At 40.1% G+C, this 16903-nt stretch overlaps 2 protein-coding genes across 4 annotated transcripts in view; both read left to right on the forward strand.

The window, feature by feature from the left end:
* Positions 1–9068, forward strand: part of slc22a31 (solute carrier family 22 member 31) — a 9345-nt gene extending 277 nt beyond the window's left edge. The window contains exons 1-9 of one of the 2 annotated variants that reach the window (XM_043243704.1): positions 1–245; positions 1732–1835; positions 2099–2253; positions 4164–4332; positions 4690–4835; positions 6069–6177; positions 6719–6933; positions 7111–7222; positions 7886–9068. The exon at positions 1–245 is cut by the window's left edge and continues 275 nt beyond it. In XM_043243704.1, coding sequence (XP_043099639.1) covers positions 1–245; positions 1732–1835; positions 2099–2253; positions 4164–4332; positions 4690–4835; positions 6069–6177; positions 6719–6933; positions 7111–7222; positions 7886–8318 — 1688 coding nt within the window. In that variant the 3' untranslated portion in view covers positions 8319–9068. The remainder of the gene's footprint in view (positions 246–1731; positions 1836–2098; positions 2254–4163; positions 4333–4689; positions 4836–6068; positions 6178–6718; positions 6934–7110; positions 7223–7885) is intronic. The other variant, XM_043243705.1, reaches the window with a different exon arrangement.
* A 1612-nt stretch (positions 9069–10680) lies between these two features.
* ist1 (IST1 factor associated with ESCRT-III) lies at positions 10681–16191 on the forward strand. Of its 2 annotated transcripts, none has more exons than XM_043243707.1 (10): positions 10681–10811; positions 11654–11750; positions 11839–12019; positions 12097–12184; positions 12280–12363; positions 12947–13057; positions 13147–13326; positions 13433–13543; positions 14690–14738; positions 14821–16191. In XM_043243707.1, exons 2-10 carry the CDS (start codon positions 11663–11665, stop codon positions 14985–14987), a joined length of 1059 nt encoding a protein of 352 aa, XP_043099642.1. In that variant the 5' UTR covers positions 10681–10811; positions 11654–11662; the 3' UTR covers positions 14988–16191. The 2 variants fall into 2 exon arrangements, with proteins under 2 accessions (XP_043099642.1, XP_043099644.1); XM_043243709.1 differs by having other exon boundaries at positions 10743–10811; positions 14729–14738.
* Positions 16192–16903: the final 712 nt, after the last annotated feature.

Below are 16903 nucleotides of genomic sequence, written 5' to 3' on the forward strand. Positions count from 1 at the left end.
ACCACTGCAGACCCGACCCGGCGTTACTCCCGCCGTCCGCTCTGCTCGGAAACCTCTCCAGGCGAGCGTACCTCAACCTCACCGTCCCGTGGCTGAAGGGGTCGGGGTTCAGTCACTGCGAACTTTACAAGTACCCTGTGAACGTAAGCGACTACAGCGAGGACGTGCCCAGAGAGGTGGTGCGGTGCACTAGAGGATGGGAGTACGGCAAACCCGCGGGTCTCCACAACAATTTAGTGACCGAGGTTAGTACGAAGAAACACAGCGACCCAGAGTGGTCTAAAACCGCTGGCTTTGTGCTACTTGTGTATCAGATAGTCGAGTCGAGCGGGTAGTTGTACGTTCGTTTCGCGTTTTATGTATTAATTAGTACGACTTTTATTTTATAGATGTAATTTTAGAACAGTAACGGCCCTCAACGTTACTCACTAACGTTACTAGCCCTGATACTGTGTTTGAGGGCGACTGTTTTGGAGGCGCGTTTGTAGCTGAAAGTGATATAAACTCGACAAAATCCCCCGATATTTTCGTGACGTCGTCGTGTGTTACAAAAACCAATATAAGTTGTTTTAAAAATGTATCAAACGCTTTTTTTTTCTCTCAGGGGTCTGGGTTAGAGCTTAGCATTTATAACTGACCGTATGACAAAAAATAACAAGTGTCCTCATTTTGATGGCTAGTCGATGTGTGTGCCTCCACAAACCTCCTAGATTTAAACAATCACGTCCTCCTATGAAAACTGAATGCTAGGCTGATCATCATCGTGTTTTGGAGATAATCCTTGTCTCATAAGGATACAGATAAAAGGCTACCATATGTGACCGTGGACCACGAAACTTTAAAGGAGATTTTATCCTCGTTTTATTGTATTCTCTTATTTATTCAGCTGTCATGTGATGTATAAATATCAATTTCACAAAATTCTCCCTTATGACTCCCTTTGTCGTCCACTGCCTACATGTTCAAAAGAACAGCTCCTTTTTGGCCAACCATATGGTTAGGAATATTGTGATTTAGATCTCATTACAGTGAAGTCGTCAGTTGGAAAAAGCTCCCCATCATTAAAAGCCCGGGGAACCGCAATGAATAAGTCCTTGTTGGGTTCCTGTTCCACGGGAGGTTCTTAGCTGGAGCTTTCTGTGTGGCCTTGACTAGCAATATGTTTCCTTTTCCATTTTTAGGAAAAAAAAAAAAGATTTTTATGAGGATCTTTTTTTAGGAAGATCTGTCTGTAAGCGGCTTGATGTAGAGAAAGTTTGTAAAACTAGAGCAGCATGGCTTCTCATTAGATGTAATGTAATAATAGATGCTGATTATATAATAGGAACGAAAGGAGCGTTTACACATCCTCAGCCTACCTCGGGTTTCTGGTTTGTGTTAGCGGGAAAATGTAAAAATTGTAATCCAAAAGAATTAAAGTAGTTGTTAAATTTTCGTCAGTGTAGTGAAACGTGATAAAAGACTTATTTTTAGACTGTTAAGGTCCGACTTAAACAGTTATAGCTGGTTTTACATGGTTTTTAGCTTCTTCTTTTTTGTTGTTTTTAATGCCGGTTGTTTATAGTCATTATAGATCAGCTGACTAACTTGGTAGAGCACCTTGGGCTGGAAAACAAGCTAGAACTGTGCCAGTGTACAGTGGTTTGGTTTGGTTTGGTTTGGTTTCCCCAGAATTATTTTTGTTAGACGTTCTGCTTCAAAGTGTCTTGTCTTTCCTCTGCTTGCTCACAGTGGGACTTGGTGTGTGCCGACTACTGGAAGATTCCACTCCAACACATATGTTTTATGACAGGCTGGATCCTGGGCTATATACTCCTTGGCACTATATGTGACTGGTGAGTATTGTTCCTCCATATTGCATTAATTGCCTTCTAAATGCGATCAAATGTTTGTTCTTAAAACGCACGAGCTTTTAGATGTTAAATATCAAACCCGGTGACTCCTGCAAATGAACGATGCTAGAACATTTTTGCACTTTCTTTTAAAAGACGTGATTATTAGGGACACCCGAAGATCGCAGGTGTCCGAGCGGAATAATTCCGGCTTTCCACAAACGTGTGTTGTGATGCTCTGTGTGTGTTTGCGTGTGTTTTCTCAGGCTGGGTCGTCGCTGTGCTCTGCTGCTGTCCGTGGTTCTCTCTGGCTTGCTGGGAATCATGACTTGTCTCTCCAACAGCCCTTCTGCGTTCCCGTTTCTTCGGCTCTGCCAGGGCTCGACGTTAGCCGGAGTGTTTTTGTCGTCTTACATTGCAAGCAAGTACACTCCGTCGTTTGACCTCTCTTCGAGCGTGCAACTGATAAGATTTTGATAAGACGCAAAGTGTCTGCTGCGCATGCACAGGTGGTTTTGTACAACACGGTCTCACGGCCAAGCCGTACGATCTCACTCGTACAAATTTGCAACTCGTAAAATACAAACGGTTTGGGAAAAAACTTTGTGGTTGTACGAATTCATACAAATTAGCCACCTCGTGATATGTGAAGTGATACAGTGACATTGGGCTGGTTTTGTAAGGTACATGTTTGTCTAGGAACAAGTTGATCTTGACTAGATTTTACTAGACACAAAAAAAGGTGAAAAAGTATTGAAATCAAGACCAAAACAAATAGAAATCTGTCTACCAGCACAGCAGAAGGTCTAATTGATAGTATTGCAACGCAATAAATCACACAAAATACTCATTCATTCTATTGAAAATCTCCGTTTGAGTTTAATTTTCAAATTTAATTAATTGTTAGTACATTATATACAAATTTAGATGCATTTATCTGAATTTATCTTCGAATATCGTTGCTTGCTAATTACATTTCATGAATAAAGTGAAGAACAGGAAAAAAAACAAGTGTGCATGTGCCTGTTCATATGATGTAATGACGTTCCTGAAAGCTTCGGTGAGATTCAGCCTTCAGACTTGCTCAGAAGTGCACTTCTGATAAGGAGTGACTTTGTTATTGCTAGACGTTGGGTTTCGAATAGCAACAGGAGGCTTTCTGGAAGGTTCCGAGGGGGTTTCTCCATCTGCAGAGGAGGGGTGAAGCGATTGACAGGGAACAGCGGGGAACGGCATTCCGTTTCTATCTCACGAACAGGCGGCTCAAAACCTTGGAACTCTCTCTGTTACGTCACTCTCTCTGTAATCAATCGAGGAAAGTTCAGGGGGTTTGTCTACCGTTCTTTTTTTTTTTTTCTGTGTTTTTGTCTTATTGCACAAGCGAGAGGGTAGACATGAAGCATTCTGAAGAACGGACGAGATCGACTTTCTGTCCTTTCCATTGTGAAGAGGTCCGTGTTTTTGTCCCGCATTTCCTGTGATTGTTACATGATGCTATGTGCATGTTGACTGTTAGCCAGAGGGCTCTTTCCAGCACGCAAACCCCTTTAGTGTTCTCCTGGGGGGGAAAGTGTGGGTGGTACTGGGTATGAGGAACTGGGGGAAGTGCACAATCTTTTCTGCTTATATACATGACCAGTCAAATGCACACCTACTCATTCTGTATCATTACTTTTGTTCACATTTCAGAATAAGACTCTTTTCCACGTACACTGGCCACTTGATGCGTCTCCTTCACTTTTAGTTTTGATAACGTGTAAACTACTGGCAAAAATCGTTTATTTGATTAAAACGAAAGACAGCAAACACAAATTTTATGCTTAATATTTTTGTGAAAATTGTGATACACCAACGTGAATTTTAACGATTCATTAAGGACACATTCAGTTTGTCAGAAGTGGCGGTAAAGATACGTATAATGTTACAAGCGATTTCTTTTTATTAAACTTTCTATTTACCAAGAATTAAAATGATTATGGTTGTACAAAATGATTTAGCTGTATTGCAAGATACTTGAGCACCAAATCGGCATTATGTGTGTGTGAAAATGTCTTGGTAAATTCGTTTTAAAATATTGTATTATTTTATGATCCAAGATGGACAGTTTGGAAAGAGAGTGAAGAGTAGTTTCATTGGTCTATTGTGTTGCAAGATTTTAGGAACAATAATTGGATAGAGAACACTGGGACTTCCTGTTATGCAGGCGTCTGTAGGAAGAGACTGACTTTTTCCTAGAGTTAAGGTCACCACTTCCTTTTGACACACCAAATTCATTCTGATTACGTTTTTTCTCTCATTTCATTCCTCTTTGTTATTTTCTCCATGCTTTAGGGCTTGAATGGTGTGACCCTCCTCACAGACTTATGGTGTCCATGGTCAGCGGCTTCTTTGCCGTGTTTGCAGAGCTTTTGTTGCCAGGACTAGCCGTGCTTTGCAGTGATTGGCCTATACTTCAGGCTGTTGCCACACTGCCCTTGCTGCTACTACTTTCCTATTGGTGGTGAGTCAGATAAATGCTGTCACCGAGTGTATTCTTCATGCCCCTCAGTCACCCACAACATTTCAATTCACTTTAAAGATTTGGCTGAAAATTAGTCTATATTAAGCTCATGATTTTTAATAACCATTAAATCCGAGTTCAGGTAACAGGTAACCCTATGATAAAATGAGTCTTCCTTTTATGAGTAAGCCTTTACAGAACAATCAGTGTATTGTTCTTTGACTCAAAAAGCTATTATAATATTTACATCAAGCCCATAGGATTACCAACATTAAGACCAAGCACCTCTAATAACATGATCGTAAGTAATGTGTGTGTGTGTGTGTGTGTGTGTGTGTGTTGCGAATGTGGCAACAGCTGTGCTTCAGTGTTCCCGGAATCTCCCCGTTGGCTCATGGCCACATCTCAGATTCCTCAAGCTAAGAAATGTCTCCAGTCTTTTTCAGCACGAAATGGCATGTGTGTTAGCGATGAGCTCTACCCCACTGAAACACTGCTGGCAGGTAAAGATCTCAGCCTTACAAACATAAACTACTGATTTGAGAACTGTTTTAATAAGTGCTGGATTCAATTATTTACAAAACAAAATGTCAAAAACCAAATTTGTGACCACAAATTAATAGAATGACTACATGTCAACTAACTTTCATTAGAGTATTAGTAGACCGTCTGATCAATATCTGTTAACTCTGTATTATGATCATCTCCCAACTGCCATTCTACTGACTATAGGTAGCTTTTCAAGAACATGTCAACATATTCTAACCCAAACCCTACCAGTCTACTAACACTCTATTATTGTGAGAGTTAGGAGGTATGTAGGTGCAACTTTACTTTTATTTAACAGAATGTGTTAAAGGGACAATCAAAATAAAGTGAAACCAACTTCATTTACCATTTTGCCTTCCAGTACTTTGATTTTGACAAATTTCAAATTTAGTGTGGATTTAGTATGCATAAATGGCTCTGAGCCGTGGTATTTATCAGACACAGGACAGTCTTGTGCATTTAGTTCCTGTTCACACTCTCTTAAGTAGCTAAGATTGCAAGCATGGGTACCGGGACAGACCTATAGGGTTTCACCTATAGGATTTCACCAAGTACAAGAAGTTCCTGGATTAACAATTCCAATCAACCAATCAGATTTGAGGGATTCTTTTTCAGGAAATAAGTTTTTAGGTTTATGCTCAGGGTTGGTGATTCTACAATCGTTAATCGGCCATCATTTCCCACTGATTTTAGGAATACATTTGGGGTAGGGTTAGGTTTAAGGAAGGGAACTGGGATAAGTCTATTTTTTTGGACCGTAATGTTGATCCAGGATCAGCAATAATTGTCATGTTCTTCAGAAAGTAGTTTTGAGAACCCATGGCCTGAGAGATATTTAAGGCTTAGTTAATAGAACACTGTTTGGTCAATCAGTAGAGCTGTCATGGTGTGATTTATACTTTTCACAGCCTCAAATAAAAGGAAGCATTTAGCACATGAGAGCAGCTATGGTCCCTTGACAAGACTGCTGTTTTTCCAGTTTTTTTTTCCTTCATGCAGTAATGTTATTCCAGCTCACTGGCTGAATTACATTACAACAAATCAAGGCCCATCATAGGTAGTGAATAGAGCCATTTAGAGTGTTTAATCGAAAGGAATTGAGCCCGAATTTTTAGTTTGGAATGTGCTGGTCAGTTATTCCTTCACTCTTTAACCATCCACTTTATATTGTCTGTTTGTTTCTGTAGAGATAGATGAGGTATTCCCTGAAGACACTCAGCCAGAATATCATCACGTAGTAGAGTTGCGTCAAACCAGAGTCATCTGGAAGAACTGCCTCATCTTGGGCTTCACTCTGTAAGTTACCCTAGAAAATGTGGCTTCTATTACACATTTAAGTATGCAATATTAAAAACCTTTGTGGAAATCTAGATCTAAACATTAATCACTGTTTTTAAACAATTGGAAATTTGTGAACTGGCACAAACACCTCCATTTTGTAGTCAGAATATTAACCTAAATAGTACAAACTCATTATCCGAGCACATTTTTAGCATTCTATTATTTGGGAAATGCTAGTTTTGATTTTGACTTGCATTTTAAGCAAATCTTATGCTACTGGGTATACTTGTAATAATAAATATATAGTCTATAGTATATATTGTATTTTTGCTATCTTGTACATTTTATATTTTGCATATTTGTATATCATTTATTATTAAAATGGACAGTTTTATGGATTAATATTGTTTAATGGACTTGAGCTGAAACTAAAAGTAAACCGTTTTTGTTGTTGTTTTGTTTATTTTTTATTTTTTTTTAATAAAAAATATGCACTTCTCGCTCACAGTTAATGCATTAACCAAAGTTTGTAAAGTGTTCTCCTTGTCGTCCTCAGCTTCATCGGCACAGGAATCCAGTACTGCTTCACGCGTAACCTGCATATCTACTCGCCACACTTCTACTTCAGCTATTTCCTGCGCGTGCTGACCGGAGCTCTGGCCTGCATCTTCCTGTGTGTGTCTGTGGACCGCTTTGGCCGCAGGGGGATGCTGCTGCTGGCAGCCATTGTCACGGGTCTGTCTTCACTGCTGCTGCTGGCCCTCACGCAATGTAAGCTCCTCTTCACAGTGACTAACTAAAACTAGATTGCCTTTGTAACTTAAAATCGAAAAAACGATTGCATTTATTGAAAATCCAATCACAGAAGTGATGTGGAAAGCCTTTGCATCCCTGTTTTTTTTGTTTAGCTTTTGAAATACTGACTCTGCTTCTGCCGTCTCCTTTCAGACCTGCATGGAGGGTTTGTTCTGGTTCTGTCTGTTGTGGGTCTCCTTTCGTCTCAGGCTTTGGCCATGCTCAGCGTGTTCTTTGGCAGTGAAGTCATGCCAACTGTTGTCCGGTAATCTCAATCTCAAAACCTCATGCATCTGTTGCATGTCACACAAAACTAGTTGAACAAACTAGGTCTGAAGATTCAACCGGGTTTGCCACGCTCGCTATAAAAGATAATTGCTTAATTCATAAAACAAAAGAAAAAAGTAAATTCATTTATTCTTCCACCAAGCAATGTTCAGCAGAATGGGTTTCAAAGTTGATCAAAAGTTACAGTAAAACGGTAAGATCCTCAACCACTTTGATGAAATATTAAGAAGCCGTACTCCAGTCTTCAGCGTCACATGATATTCAAGAAATCATTCAAATATTCAATCATTTCTTATCAGTGCTCGGGGAAATTGTTTTATTTTGCAAGTATGCATTAAATTGATCAAAATTGAAATGTTACAAGAGGTTTCTGTCTAAAATGAAAGGTTTTCATGTTTTTTTGATTGATAAGAATCAGAGCGATTGCTAATAATGAATAGTTAATATTTAACATGAAAACCGAGCTATATATCAGCATATTGCAATGATTTCTGAAGGATCATGTCCTGCTTTTAAATGATAATATTACTAAAATATGACTCTTACTGTATGTTTGATCATATAAATACAATTTTATTATAAAAAGCATAATTATCTCTTCTTATGGTAAACGGTGTTGTGATCTGTGTGTCTCTCTCAGCGGTGGCACGCTGGGTCTGATCATGGCCGCAGGCTGCGTGGGAATGGCTGCTTCCTCTCTGATGGAGCTGCAAAATAACGGCGGCTATTTCTTGCATCACGTAATCTTCGCCTCCTTCGCCGTTCTCTCGGTCCTGTGCATCATGCTGCTGCCGGAGAGCAAATACAAGCCGCTGCCGGACTCGCTTAAAGACGGAGAGCGGCAACGGCGTCCTCCGCTCTTCCTCTCGCGCACGGCCCGGGACAACCCGCCTTTACTGCACACGCAGCCGCACAGCTCCGAGTACAACCGGGACAATTACTCCCGCCTCGTCACCGCCACCAAAAAGATGCTCACCAAAGACACTCTGCCATACAAGATCTCCATTTCGCCACAAGCGCCTCTGCTGGCCAGTAACGGCACTGCTCCGGACGCCAATGAAGACTCGTCCTAGCATTTCGCCCCCCCAAAGCCGTTTTTTTGACACGCAGGACCTCATCTCATAGCGTGGCCGGTTCGGCCCCCGCGTCTTTTCCCAGCGAAGACGACGTCTTGGTGTTGGAGTATGTTGAGCATTCGGTTGGTGAATGGTAAATTTTTCAGTTTGTCGTGACTTTGTATGTTGATTTTTGTATTGGTTAGGAATCCCAACTCTATGCACAGATGTTGCTGGGAGACTCTGTCCGTGGTTTGTATGTCTCAACTGTATGTTTGAATGAAGTTTAAGATTTAGTATGGTATCCGTTAATGGTCACCTGAGAGCCATCGCCTGTCCACTTAGCGGGTGCGTCTCGTGCCTCTCATTACTGTAGTCTTGTGACTAAAGCATAAAAGCTTACTTGACCCCACCGTATGGCGATTCGCTGAGGGGTGCTAAAACCTCCACTCAATATCATAGTTTTATCTCCTCGGAGTGGAATGAAGAGCACTTGATGACGTCGGGATCGCTTGGGAAAAGTCTACTCTTAATAATGTTGGAATGTGATTGGTTTCTGTGGAATGGTAGCTCATCTCAATTCCTCATGTGGAGTTTTGTCACATCACATTCCTATCTTTCTGCTGTTTTGTGTGTTTTTTTTTTTTTTATGTCCGTCAAGCAGAGCTAGAACTGAACCAAACCTGACAGAGCGAGGGAACTGTTTTTGTCATTGTTTTAGCTTCTGTTACATGTTTGAAATGGAAATAAACTGTTTACTGTACCAGGCTTAAACTTTATTTATTTATTTATTTATATTTTTTCAGCTGAACCCCATAAGATGCCAAATATGAAATACTTACCCCTGACGTAATATTTAAATAATTTCACTATTAATGATTGTCTGATATCAGTTAATAATCACAATAACATGCATGTGAAAAAATAAAATACTAATAGTTTCCTTTTTTTAATGTTTAAGTGTTTTAACTTTTTTTTTTTTACTTCACAAAATCTCTGTTTGAGAAACCCTAAACAAGCATTTTTTTCTTTTGATATTATATAGCAATATTTTACAAATTAATCCTGTTTATAGCTGACAAATGAAGACTAGCGATCTATGTGGATCTATTATACCAATAAAACTGTTTTTGTCATGCAATTTTACATTTAGTGAAGGACAGCAATTTGCATTGCTGTTTGGATCTTTCAGATTGTGTGTGATATTTAAATAATACCACTATTAATAATTTTCACAGTTGTCTGAAGTCAGTTAATGATCACAATAATGTCTGTAAAAGTTAAAATATTTTCTCTTTTTTTGCAGTCTTTTACTTTTAAAAGTTTTACCTTTTAAATTAAAGTTTACATTTTTATGATTTCAATTAAGCAGCCAATTAGCTGTTAACTGGGCCACAAACCCCATACAGTTTCTTCACAAATCTAAGTTAAATAACTGAACTTTTAATAAAGAATGCTATTTTTTTCTCTTGATATTATCAGTGTTTTATAAAATATTCCTGTTTATAACACACACACACACACACATATATATATATATATATATATATATATATATATATATATATATATATATATGAGACTAGTGATCAAATCAAATGAATAGAAAAGTGTTCAGAATACCTAAATGTGTAAATGATTATGTTCATCATGTAATTTTTCTGATTCTATCTTTCATATCATGTCTTTTAATGACAGCTGCTTCTCACTTGATCTCCAAACGATGGCGGCAGTGAGAGCGTCCATGTTTACACCTTTCCTCTCACGGTTAAGCAAGTTCTCAGATAAGGCCCGAAGAAAGGTGTTTATATTTTCAAGTAACCAATCAATATTTTCCACCACGAAACCGTTCTTACGTTGACCATCCATACATATTAAAATCAGAAGATAGTTTTATAGCTATTATTTTAAATTGTAATATTACTGCTGTATAGATGTTATGCGCTCAAGCTCCCAAAGTGTCCAGGCGCTCACTGATGCTCTGATCGGAGTATGCCCAGATATCATCAGGAGTGCATGTACTGAGTAACTGTGATGATTATTGGTTTATTTATTTGACTTTTGGTGTGAGTTTCACTTCAGATCTTCATGGGTTGATTTTTTTGCATTCCACTGATCATCGTAACATCACTTTATCGTCAATAAGTAACACGAAGGTTGTCAATTCATTTTGTTCATTTTGATTGAACAGTATTTGTACAGTATTGTTTTCAGTCTACTCTGACAAAACATCTGCTCTGTTTTAAGCTCCGTGAGCTCAGGTGTTACTCGCCAACATGTCTATCTTTCTAGTCATGTGGTATCATAAACATGACATCATTAAAGACATGTGATGTGTCCGCCCTGGTGACGGGGGTTTCCCCTCATAAGCGATTTTCCACTGGCTACCACGTGACCTGAGACGTCACGGGTGAGGTCACGTCTAACGCGGAAGTGAATGCTAACCGAGCAGTCGCCCGACCATTCTGATCGAAACCCACTCTTTCCCAGCGCCTGAAGAGGAACTGACACGTAAATATGATATTTATTATATGCCCTGTGAGGTATTTGTGAGATATCCACGACGTTTTGACGATTTGTCGATATCTGTAGGTTCTTGAAGGGTTTTGTTTACTTTCGTGAATTAGCTCGTCTAGCCGCTAGTCGAGTCTCTTCCTGGTTTCAACAGCCAGGTTTCTGACAAGTCGAAAAGATATAATTTGTACGTTCGTTAGAGATCAGTATATATTCATTGAATCCATCCATATAAGTAATAGCAAGTGACTGCTTGTGTTTTACTCTAATTCTGTTTTATGTCGTTTTACTCTTGTTTTGGCTAACGTTAACTGTTGTGACTCTCACTAACAGAGTCAGTTATCATATGTCAGAGAATCGAATAAACTAATGATCCTCCGTTTTTGAATAAGTAAGAGGCTAAGCAGCAAAAAGTTCCTTATGATTGCTATATTTGGTAATAAGTACCCAGGGTATTCTTAGTTGTTTTGGGGAAAACTATGTAGATCCTATCATAAATAAGTACAAGTACAGATATCAGTTATTAAAGTACTGCCAATGTTTTTGACTGCTGTTATTATTTATACTGTTTAATGGGTTCCTGGTTTATAAAAACTGATTTGTGCTGTTGTCATGATATGACCGTGACGTTACTCACCAAACAGGTGACATATCTCCAATGGTAATCTCTGTGTGTGTGTGTGTGTGTGTGTGTGTGTGTGTGTGTGTGTGTGTGTGTGTGTGTGTGTGTATGCTTGGGCTTTAGCTTTAATAACATGCTTGGGACACTGTAATGGCCTTTAATTTGAGTCTTTTCAATCCCTTTTACCTGATGTGTGACTCTTGACCTATCTCCACAGAGCTCCATCATGCTTGGTGGAGGTTTCAAATCCGAGAGACTTCGTGTCAATCTCAGGCTGGTCATAAACCGCCTCAAACTTCTCGAGAAGAAGAAAAGTAAGTTCGGTTGTCTGCAGATTGCACGTTTTGGATGTTTTGAGTTTAGTTGATTCGAGCAGAATTTAACTCTCTTGATCTGAATTAGCTGAATTAGCCCAGAAGGCGCGCAAGGAAATCGCTGACTACTTGTCGGCCGGCAAAGATGAGCGTGCGAGAATCAGAGTCGAGCACATCATCAGGGAGGATTATTTGGTGGAGGCCATGGAGATCCTGGAGTTATACTGTGACTTGCTGCTCACCCGCTTTGGCTTGATACAGTCCATGAAGTGAGTAGCATTTGTTTTATCATTTTAAACCTTTTTTTTTTCTTCCGTGTTCTTCAATTTCCCTATTCTCTCTTCAGAGAACTGGATCCTGGCCTACAAGAAGCAGTCTCCACTCTCATCTGGGCTGCCCCTCGTCTGCAGTCAGAGGTGGCAGAGCTCAAGATTGTGGGTATTGTTTGTATCTGTTCTTAGTCTGTTTCTGGGACGTAGTTCTAATATAGTTCATTCATGCCTTTTTTTTTTTTCCCTTCCTTTCACAGGTTTCAGATCAGCTGTGTGCCAAATACAGCAAAGAGTATGGAAAGCTGTGCAGGACAAACCAGATTGGAACAGTGAATGATAGGGTATGACGAAACATGTTTGTTTAGTGGGCATGACAATAAACTCGTAGTACTGTGTGCTGTTGCTCGTTCTTGGATTAGGGCATTCGCAAAGCTGAAAGTATTCGATTTTTGTCCTGATCTGCCTCGAGTCATACTGCCTCAGTCTTACTTTCTGAAGTCCGGGATAAACTACATAACAAGGTTTTTGGCACCAATTCGCTGTCTAGAGGAGCCAGTGCTAGATGAAAATCATATCTGATCTGCCGATTTTGAGCAGTCAATATAGTGTTTGATTCCATCCAGTTGTATGCTGGGATCCACACCGAGACATGATAATGTTTTTTGTGGGTGTTGTCTACTGCTTTAAATGCACAGGTGGATTCTGATAGGCTGTTAATATTTTTATCACTCATCAATTAGAAAAAAAAAAATTCCAGTGATGTTGTTATCATTATAGTTGTGGTGTGGACATCCCTATTCTTATATAATCAGAATTCAAACAATTATTCATTAAAACTTTATAGTTACTGTTATATTTATCATTTTCTTCATTGATGTGAACGCACCTTGTAAACGTTGATTGCACTGTGCCTTATTTCCGTAGCTTATGCACAAGCTCAGCGTGGAGGCACCTCCCAAGATACTGGTGGAGCGTTACCTCATTGAGATCGCCAAAAACTACAACGTTCCCTATGAACCTGATGCCATGGTTCGGGTAGGAATCGGTTTCCTCTTCCTTTCCAAACTTCCTCATCTATGCAAGCAGCATTGGTTTCAAACGTTCCTCGTCCATATCATTCACAGCCAGAGGTGTGTCCGGGGGAAGAGGCCGATCTGATTGACGTGGACAGCGACTTCAAGAAGCCAGGAGCTGGTGGAGGAGGCGGAGGAGGGTTCACGGCTCCCGCTGTAGGCATGCCCATGCCCATGCCCATGCCAATGCCCATGCCCACAGCGTTCAACTACCCAGCGCCCAAAGGAGCTGTAAGAGCGTCCTATGGCTAACTCGTTTCATTTATGAGCAATCTAAAAAGCCAAAGATTGTTTGGCTGTGACGTAGCATCCATTCAGCATAATGTCTTCTTCACAGGAGCCCTTTAATGGTCCTGTTGGAACCTATGATGGCTTTAGCAACTTCCAGCCTCCGGTGAGAGGAGGGCAGCCCCCACAGCTGCCCAGCTGCCCGCCCACCTATGAATCTGTAAGTTGAAGCGATCACCACTCCTCCCACCCTTCCAGACAGACGGAGACGACCTGTTCACCATGCAGGGAAGAGTAGTTTATTCTAGTTCACTAGCTGTGTTAGTCCTGCTCTGTTGTCAGTCTTCTGATCTCACACAGGGAGCCTCCACGGGCATGTGCTACGGGCTGCAAAGGATCCAAAACACTACCTTCTGATCTCTCTTGCACCGAGTGTATGGCTTTTTTGGGGGAAGTGCTTTTAAGTATTTAAGTGTGTGCTATGGTATGAAAATGTACACACACAAATGTATATTAAAAAGGTGAATGTCATACATTTAGTCAAGAATATGTCTGTCGGAATTAAGAGAAAATCATCAGTAAGACATTTATATCATTATTATTGCAAATGAGGAACAAATATGAAGGTTTCATTTTTTTTTTTTTTTTTTTGATTTCGCTTCTCGTGACATTCACCTTGAAGCATTTACCCCAACAAATCCTCTGCTAATCATGGAAATATTGACAAATCATATTGACAACGGGGGCCTCATTTATAAAATGCACAGTGTTTTTCCAGATTTAATCCATGGATTTCTGAATTTATAAAGGCAAAAACTGACATTTTTTTATGCATAAACCAGTTGAAGAGCATGTGTCTAGATTTCTATTGTAATCATATTTATCAATTATTAAAATAATACTCACTGATTATTAAAATGTACAGATGCATCAATTAATTAATTATCATTTCATGAAATTCTATAATTTTAGTGTCTTCTGAAACGTATAGGGATATTAATGGCTGTTCTGTAGATTGATTTGATGTGCTTGTTCATATTGCACTTGAATTGAAAGTAAACTGCAATTAATACAGTGTTGCGTTTATCAAATGTTGACATTTCTTTGTTGTGTGTGTGTGTACGGACGTTTCAGAATTGATTTGCAAGAACATGCAAATTGTTATTCTTCCAAATTTAGTATCGTTCTGTGCACGCCTTCATAAATGATGTCCCAGGTTTTCCAAATATTAACCACGGTGGTCCGTTCTGACTCACAATGCACGTCTCATCATTTTAACCCTTCGCATTATCGGTTTAGCAGCATAGATCATTTGCAGCGGTGAATGTGTGAGTAGTTATTAACATGTTTTCATGTGTTTTTTAAGATTGACGAGTTGTCTGTCAAACCCTCTAATCCTTCCCAGGTCATCCCAGGTACGTCCTCAGTCCTAATACCATCTTTTATTGCTTGTATTACGATGTTATTATCGTCTAAAATGCTGTGTATGGTCTCCAGGCCCGGCCCCGTCTGCTCAGATCTACGACAACTCTACCCTTCCTGAACTTCCTTCTGTTCCTGACACGCTCCCAGCCTCCTCCTTCGGGGCGAACGCCAACGCGTCGGACGACATTGACTTTGACGACCTGTCACGGCGCTTCGAAGAGCTCAAGAAGAAGACCTAATTTACAGAGAACGCGTCTGGGAGTCAGAACACCTGTCTCGGCTGCCACACGAGAATAATTCAATGTACCCTGTCCATATTCACATACTCGCAGCTCTTCTGGGTGGAGGTGTAATATAATACTTGTTACTTAGCACAGTGAAGGATCGGACGCTGTATAGACGCTTGTGAACGGCAGCGGCAGAAATTCAAACGTAACATGGACTGTTGACAAACTGCCTCTTCTTTGTATGAGCACTTTGCTTGGAGGGCCTTGCTAACAGCTAAAACTAGTCGATCATCTGTAGTATAATAATCTCTGCGGCTTGTGTGACCGCCTATGAAGTCTATCGAATATTTATATTCTAGATTAGGTTATGATTGCGTCGTTTGATAACTTTCTCCTTTAAAAAAAAAAAAAAAAAAAACGAATCGGAAATGTCTGACGACTCTCAAGAAGAAGCAGGTATAACCTGTTGCCATTATTTACACCCAGAGCTGTGCATCGATCTCTCTTGAACGACCGTGAACCTGCACACTGTATGATGTCATGGGTTGTTAGTGGATCACGACGTTTATGAGAAGTGACTCAGCTTTTTGTTACTGGGTTTAGATGGGATGGTTTGGTGAACGTCACAGTTTGCTTGATTCTGGTGACCCGGGCACAGGATTTATTTCAGCCTGTCGTATGCGTGTCCTATTTTTTTTTTCTGTTATCGTTATTGCTCCTGCTGCCGTCTTCATTTGACTCCGAAGGAAAGGCTTTGTATTTTGTCTACAGTTAATAACACTCCCGTTTCTAGTCCTGTCTGTGCGTGTGTTTCTGGACTGAATTTGCCTTAGTTTTCCACATCTCAAGCCGTGGCCTTGCTGTTCCACACCTTTCTCTGGGAAATGTGACTTCCCCCGATAGCTTGTACTCCACAGTTAAATAAGTATTTACATGCTAATTCTTTTCTTTGGTGGAGGTTTTTTTTTTTATCGTGCATCGTATATCATTTTTCGTTGTAAGACTCGACTGTTTAAACTGTCAACGTTTCAAGTTTGGAAAGCATTGTTTTGGCTGCTTTCTACTTGATTTTATAACACTAATTTGTGTTTTCTCTTTTTTTCGAATCGCCCCAAATACAAATCCGGCAGTGTTTAGGTATGTTTGATACTGACTTTTAATTTGCATTGAAATCATATCTTATGCCATGTAATAAAGTCTATTTGCTCATAACTTATACTACCCAAATAATGATTCATTTAATGAGAAATCTTAACTTAAAAAAAAATACTGATGCCATAACATAACATGAGCAGCTTTACTAGAGAGAGAGAGAGAGAGAGAGAGAGAGCGCGAGAGAGAGAGAGAGCGCGAGAGAGCGAGAGAGAGAGCGCGAGAGAGCGCGCGAGAGAGAGAGAGAGAGCGCGAGAGAGAGAGAGAGAGAGCGCGCGAGAGAGAGAACGCGCGCGAGAGAGAGAGAGCGCGAGAGCGAGCTAGCTCTATACTTTATAACCACTAGAGGGTGAAGTAACACAATCAATAACCTAGCACTGTTTTTCTTAATTCTGCTTTCAAATGAGATTCCCCTCACAAAACAACAACATCTCTGAAAACGTGTTGTTCACGCCAGATTTGAATTTTTTTATGATGTTAAAAAAAAATCTTTATTAAGATGTTTTGCCGTGATGCGCAAATACCGCCCGATGACTATATGCCCGTCTAGTTCTAAACTGACTCTCAGCTCTCAGTCAAATGGTCGTAATCTTCCCCACTTCTAAACATGGTTTCATGCGAGCCGAGGCATGTAAATGTATGGATTTTTCTCAGTTTTTTACCTGCTGTTGAAAAACAAGACCAGACGCGATTTGCAATCATCGTGGACAAAGCAGAAGACGCTAAATTCGACCGGCTCTCGTCTGAGGGGCTGAGAGACACGGGTCGTTTGAAAG

Source organism: Puntigrus tetrazona, chromosome 7 (genome assembly GCF_018831695.1).
Source record: "Puntigrus tetrazona isolate hp1 chromosome 7, ASM1883169v1, whole genome shotgun sequence".
Taxonomy (NCBI): domain Eukaryota; kingdom Metazoa; phylum Chordata; class Actinopteri; order Cypriniformes; family Cyprinidae; genus Puntigrus; species Puntigrus tetrazona.

What these genes read in the sequence shown, in the direction of transcription:
- ist1 (XM_043243707.1), top strand. Translation starts at nt 11,663, where the DNA reads ATGCTTGGTGGAGGTTTCAAATCCGAGAGACTTCGTGTCAATCTCAGG. An exon ending in ACTTCTCGAGAAGAAGAAAA is followed by an intron (nt 11,751 to 11,838) that starts GTAAGTTCGGTT and finishes GATCTGAATTAG; the next exon opens with CTGAATTAGCCCAGAAGGCG. An exon ending in TCCTTCCCAGGTCATCCCAG is followed by an intron (nt 14,739 to 14,820) that starts GTACGTCCTCAG and finishes TATGGTCTCCAG; the next exon opens with GCCCGGCCCCGTCTGCTCAG.